Below are 6,046 nucleotides of genomic sequence, written 5' to 3'. Positions count from 1 at the left end.
CATCCACCAACTTGTTTTTTTCCTTTCCATTATAGACTCTTAATAGCTTTGAGATCTAGATCATTTTGAAATAAACTTGGATGAGACAAATTCTTAGTGGTGGTAGGGAGGAGAGTGCTAAAAGGAAATTAGATCAGTCTCTTAGTTTATATCAGTGACTATCCTCTCACTGTAGTTTAGTGTGCCCTCTGTGGTTTCAGAGCTTGATTCCTCCTCTTTTAAGCTGAGAGATGTGTTTAAGAATGTGTTGAATGTGCTCCAATCTTTAATGTGCATTTAGTACATGGAACTGAACTAGAAATAGTCCAGAACAAATCTGCTAAATGTGACTAGTGTAAATTCTGAATTTTTGTTACCAGCTGTTCCACTCTGCAGATCCGCTCTTGATAATTCTTTACTTCTTGCTAATGTAAATGTAGCCTTAGCTACATTTTCAGTAGTTTAATTTTATCAAAGCATTCTGAAGCACATCTGTCAACTATTTGGTACAGTCGATTCACTGTTTCCCAGTCTGGAGTAAATCCCTATTGGAAGAGAGGGATATTTTTCTTCTTTATTTTTTTTTCCTCTGCAGGTGAAATAACATAAGGGAAATATAGGATAACAGAGGTAGTTGGGAAGATGGCCTTATTCTAGATCCTCTACTTTTTAAATGTAAATACTTCCAGAGCACAAGGGTAAATGGAGTTTCTTGGAAATTAACCCATCTACTACTTATACTCTCACAGAAGTTCAGTCTTGTGCCCCCTTGATTTGGTGTAGTACTTGCAGTCAGCTGACCTTCAAGATCAGCTGTACAACAGGGCTACCAAAAAAAACTTTCCCTAAGCATTGTGTAACCTTTTGCTGTATGTGTTACGGGGAAGACATGCAGGAATAAGAAGTTAAGCATGCACTGTGAACCAGAAAGGAAGCAAGTAGTTCTGTGAGCACCAGAACTAACCATGCTTAAGAAATTTGTGTCTTGTGGGTGATGGACTGAGGTAAAGCGCAGGTCTCAACTGAGACTCCCCTGTAACTACGAGGAGAGAAGAAAAATGGTTTATAAAGGCCATCCCATGTGGAGTTTTCTTACAGCCAGTATGGCATGAAGCGCATGTTGAAACCTTCCCTTGGGGAAATGAGTGATTGATTATTATTATTATTATAATTATTATGATTATCCACCAGCCACATTTTTCCATTAAATCTGTGACTGCTTAAGGTTTTTGAAAACTTTACACTGCTGTCAAATTTAAAGAAAATCCATCTATAGGCTTGAAAGTCATTGGTGAATCATACATATGCAAGTAACTCAAATACATGGGCCTCAGTTTCTCAGAAGACTGGGCTGAAAGCACTGTATGAATTCTCTGGGTTTTTTTACTTAAGTAAAGGCAAACCCTTTAATTAATGCTAGACGTAAGCTTATACAAATTAATACAATAACTTGTTGGTACTAGAGATTTACTGTGTACCTAATTTTCTGTAGCTAATTACATCTGAAATTCTGGTGGTTTTGGGGGGAGGTTGTTTGTTTGTTGGCCAAGCTTTTTTATATAAAATCATCCTAGCTTTTTATGTCACCTCCTGTAGATCTGTCTAAATGCTTACCTTCGTTACTTTCAGGAGAAAATAGAATTTTTTAGTTCCTTTAGTTGAAAAATGATTGAGAAAAAAGATTTAAAGTGTTTCAAATACTAGAATACTGACAACTGGTAATGAACATGCAGGAAAGATGTCCAAACATAAAATCAGAATATCTGGTTTTGTTACATGCAGGGACATTTCTTTAATAGGAAGCAGATTCTGTTTTATTGAAAAGCTTGAAGTAGATCAGTTTGTCAGAGAAAAAGCACAGCTTTGCCAGTGTGTCAAATGAAAAGTGATGGCGTTGCTTGTCGTGACAGAGGAGAATAATTTTGAATCTAAAGAGTTTTAACTTTTAATTTAGGGTTCTGCTGATTTGAAATGTGCCATCAAGACTGCCTAATAAACCAGTAATTGCATTAAGAAACAGCCCTGAAGGAAACTCAAAGCAGACAGATCTAGGTTTCCCTGGAAGACCCTGTTAATGTTCTACATTTTCCCTTTGAATGCAAATGTTTGTGTTCAGACCATGAGTTGAAATGGCACTGAACTGCAGGCAAACGGAAATAAAGTTAAAATGTCAGTAAAATCACTTCTTCAGGGGAGAATTTTATTGTTATATATACATGTTATGTAATCACAAGTTGAATAGTTTGCTTGATTTTTGGATCATAGTAATCTTAATAATTTAAAAAAACCTGCCCTTTATGAAAAATATTTTTTTCTCAAATGTTTGAAGCATTAGTCAGTTTGAAAAGTATTTCACACAGGCATTGTGCAATAGCAATCTGGTACATAAAACACTTAATGGAAATACCTACTGTGTGTCAGTGTGATAGTTGTGGTTGTTCTGCTTTAATAACCCAGTTTATGATATTCAGTTTTAATGAACTTCCAAAGCAGTTTTCTTTCCAAAACATAATTGGCTTGGGGTCAAGAATTTAGTGAATTCACATTTAATTTTAATCAGAGAATCACAGAATGGATCAGGTTGGAAGGGACCACAGTGGGTCATCTGGTCCAACCTCCCTGCTCACAAACAGGGTCATCATAGAACACATGGCACAGGATTGTGTCTTCAGATGGCTCTTGAATATCTCCAGTGAGGGAGACTCCAGAACCTCTCTGGGCAACGTTTTTGCAGTGCACAGTGACCCACACAGTAAAGAAGTTCTTCCTCATATTCTTCCTCAGGTGGAACTTCCTGTACATTGATCATTTGATGAAGACAGTGGAAACATCCGATGCTTTCTGTTTTCATTAACCTATACTTGTATATTATTCGAGCTAACTTTATTATTTAAAAATACCTTCAATTTAAATTTACTTTGAAAGTGTTTTCGTAATCCTCTTGCCCCTATGCAATACCTGCAACTTGAGGTTGGGATTTTTTTGGTCTGCCATTCAAAAAAGTAAATTGTTGCTTCAGAGGACATGCAGGGAGACCAGGCCTTTTGTGAAGGAGAACTGTAGTTCAGTTGCTGGTGTTTAGCCCCTGCTGGTGAGGCAAATAAGAGCAATGGAGCCAAGCCTAAGCTAATGCATTTTACTAAACTTGTGAAGTTGGGCTTCTTGCTGTCATATACCGCGGAATGGCATGTGAAACTGGGAAAGGAAGAGGAGCAAAGCAGGAATGGAGGGAGTTTCAGCGAGTCAAGTAGCATTAAAAATAGAAGAAAAGGAAACAGCAGCATATGCAATGAGAAATATTTTGATGAAAATAGTAAGGATAACTTTGACATGTTGATCTTTTTTAAAGTAGTTCTAATTGTGATGATATATACAATGGGAATTCTTACAAGTGAAAACTTAAAGAGATTAGCTGAGAAGCTAACTGAGCAAAAGCAGATTTATGACTTGTGTCATTTTCTAAACCTATGGAAGCAGAGATACTTGTTGCTATAGTTATACACTATGTTGGTCTAATCATTCCAGTAGTAGTTTTCTGTGAAGATAGTAACTTGTTTCTTTTAGGATTAAGAAATGTGTTTGTAAACTACGAGAAACTCATTCTAGAGTACTCTCTGTTGAACCAATAAACATTTTTCTTCCTGCAGCTGTTATGAAAAGCAAATAAAAAGAAAGGCAGATAACCATGTGCTTTGATGTACATTAGAATTGAACAATTACTCTCTGTATCAGTAGGGCTGCATAAATCCTATTGACACTACATAAATGAATGGCATAATGTTCCTTTTGTCTTGGGTAAATGTAGAACAGTAGGAATTTCGCAATATTAAATCTTGTATCGCAGTGGAGACAAGATTCAGTTTATTGAATGCGAGATAGTTTCTAGTTAAGGTCTTCCTGTTTTTCATAAGCTTGTGGTTAGTTTGACAAAAAAAATCCAACAAAACAAAAAACTGTCAGATGTGTATGAAAGGGAGGAAAAATGCAGACCTCACTACAGCATTTCCTAATTTTCTGACTTTAGAACTGAGCATTTTGAACTTTCCTTCCCCTCTGTTTTTTCCTCTCCTGTTCTGGGAGATTAAGAAAGTAAGATGTTACACTGTTGTAAACAATAATATTAATCTTGGCCATATTCTGTAAGGGAATTTCCCATAGTTAAGGTCTTGTGGGGGATGGATGGGTGGGTGGGATGTAGAAATTTATTTGAGTATCTGCATTTTGTGTGTCAGGTCTAGTATGGAAAGCATTTTTCTCAGTCACCTGCCAAAGAGAAAATACCAGTTTCTGTTGTTAACTGTGTCAAAGCAAAATAGCGTCCCTGTTTCTGTAACAGAGACAGAAGCAACAATAGAAATGTCGCACCTGAAACGATGACTTGTGGAGACATAAAATTACTACAGCACAGTAAGGCTGTGATCACATAAATATTTGCAATATAATACATCAACTCAAAAAGATCTATAAAATGGCACCAGCTTTAAAGTGACATCAAATGCAGTTTTACTTCTCATGTGACCTTTCCTCTCAGGCACTCTTACAAGAAGGGTGGCTCTTCATTCTGTGGAAGAGCGAGTTGAACCTTTTCCATTATGTGAATCTGTAATGACACTTGTTTGGTGTACCTGGAGATGAAACACTACAGAGCTCTTGAAGCTTTATATAGATATATGTATATAGTGTTGTCTTATGTAATTAATTTGATAGACAGTAGAAATTAAGGCTTCTAGTTCCAGGCCTAAGCTTTAGAAGACTTTTCTTTTAGCAGATATCTCTTGATCCAACAGAAGGAATAGTAAATCACCAAGATTTGACCTTTTTTTCCATAGCAGTTTAAGTAGACAGTGTTTCAGTTTCCCAGGCTAGAAAGCTTAATTTCTCTTCCCAGTGTTGCTGGAAATGCTCTTGTGAATCTCCCTAGTCTTTAAAACAAGTGAGATATTGAACCTGTGAACCTATTAAAATAGCTGTAAGTGTTAAGTCTGTCAAAAAGGTAAGTTAGAGGGGGGAGAGGGGTGAGGCGCTTCAGCATCTGACTTGATGGTTTTCTGATGACATTGTGCCCAGCAAAAGCCATTGTAGACCTTTTGGGGTTTCCCCCCAAGGTTTGAACTGCATCTGAGTGGGATGCTTGAAGTCAGGTGTCATTATTAGACATCTTTTTTGGGGTACTATTCAGCTCTGCTACCATCTGCAGTAACGTTTGTCCTGAAATGACACTGCAGTGTGTATATTTATGTAATGCTGTTTGTTTGTTTTTCAGACACAGGATGAACCCACTGATACAAGATACTGCTAGCTAAACAGCTATAAAATGCCCAAAATTGGGTCTACAAAAACAGTTCAAGTTGAAAATTCTGACAGCGATAGCACCATGGTGGAAAAAACAACTGCAAGAAAGGTAACAAAATTGCATTCACATCCATTTAATTTCAGTGAAATGAAGAGCATGTGTCAAAATTTTTGTTGCTGTAATGGGAAGAAATAAATATGAATCTGTGTTCTGATATCTTGAGTGCAGAAAAAAAATTGTACTTTTTACATTACTTTATCTGTAAGGGGCAGCACTTATGCCTTTTATTGTCATTTGCAACAATTGAAAAAGAAGCTGGATGCTTTGGTTTAATGTGATGTAAGTTAGTGTAGAGTCTTCATATCTTAGCTAGTATGAAGTCTTTATACGCTCACAAGAACGATTATCCATATTTCATTTCATTTTACAGTGTCTTACTCTCTGTAACAAACAGACAAAACGTTTTTGAAGGCCTGTGACAGAGCACAGGCCAATGAACAAATACAAGTTTCTTATATTCCTTTGTAACACAAGGACTTGTTCCCTCTGTTAAGGAGGACTTGAAAGCCAAATGCTGCAGAAGGGTTAAGAGTAACTCACATACAGGGGAGTTACTTTAAAAGTGTACAATCCATGTTGGAGAATGAAGGAATATAGGAAGTTCAGTAATGCTGAAGGATGGTTTGTTGTTTATAAATGTGAAGTATCCCATAATTTTCAAACTTCTGAAGCCAAGTTGCAAATAACCCAATTCTCCAATTTATCTGCTTAGTA

General features: G+C 36.7%; 1 protein-coding gene across 2 annotated transcripts in view; it reads left to right on the top strand.

The window, feature by feature from the left end:
• The window catches only part of ANKRD12 (ankyrin repeat domain 12), a 59,496-nt gene that overhangs the window by 15,509 nt on the left and 37,941 nt on the right, over positions 1-6,046 (top strand). Inside the window, exon 2 of one of the 2 annotated variants that reach the window (XM_017819492.1) lies at positions 5,243-5,380. In XM_017819492.1, the coding sequence (XP_017674981.1) occupies positions 5,294-5,380 (87 nt within the window). In that variant the 5' untranslated portion in view covers positions 5,243-5,293. Of the gene's footprint in view, positions 1-5,242; positions 5,381-6,046 lie in introns of those variants that run through there. The other variant, XM_017819493.1, reaches the window with a different exon arrangement.

This window comes from Lepidothrix coronata, unplaced genomic scaffold (assembly GCF_001604755.1).
Source record: "Lepidothrix coronata isolate B3197 unplaced genomic scaffold, Lepidothrix_coronata-1.0 Scaffold75, whole genome shotgun sequence".
NCBI classification, from domain to species: Eukaryota; Metazoa; Chordata; class Aves; order Passeriformes; family Pipridae; genus Lepidothrix; species Lepidothrix coronata.
The sequence above is the reverse complement of the archived record's forward strand: the minus strand, read 5'-3'. Positions and strand labels throughout refer to the sequence as shown.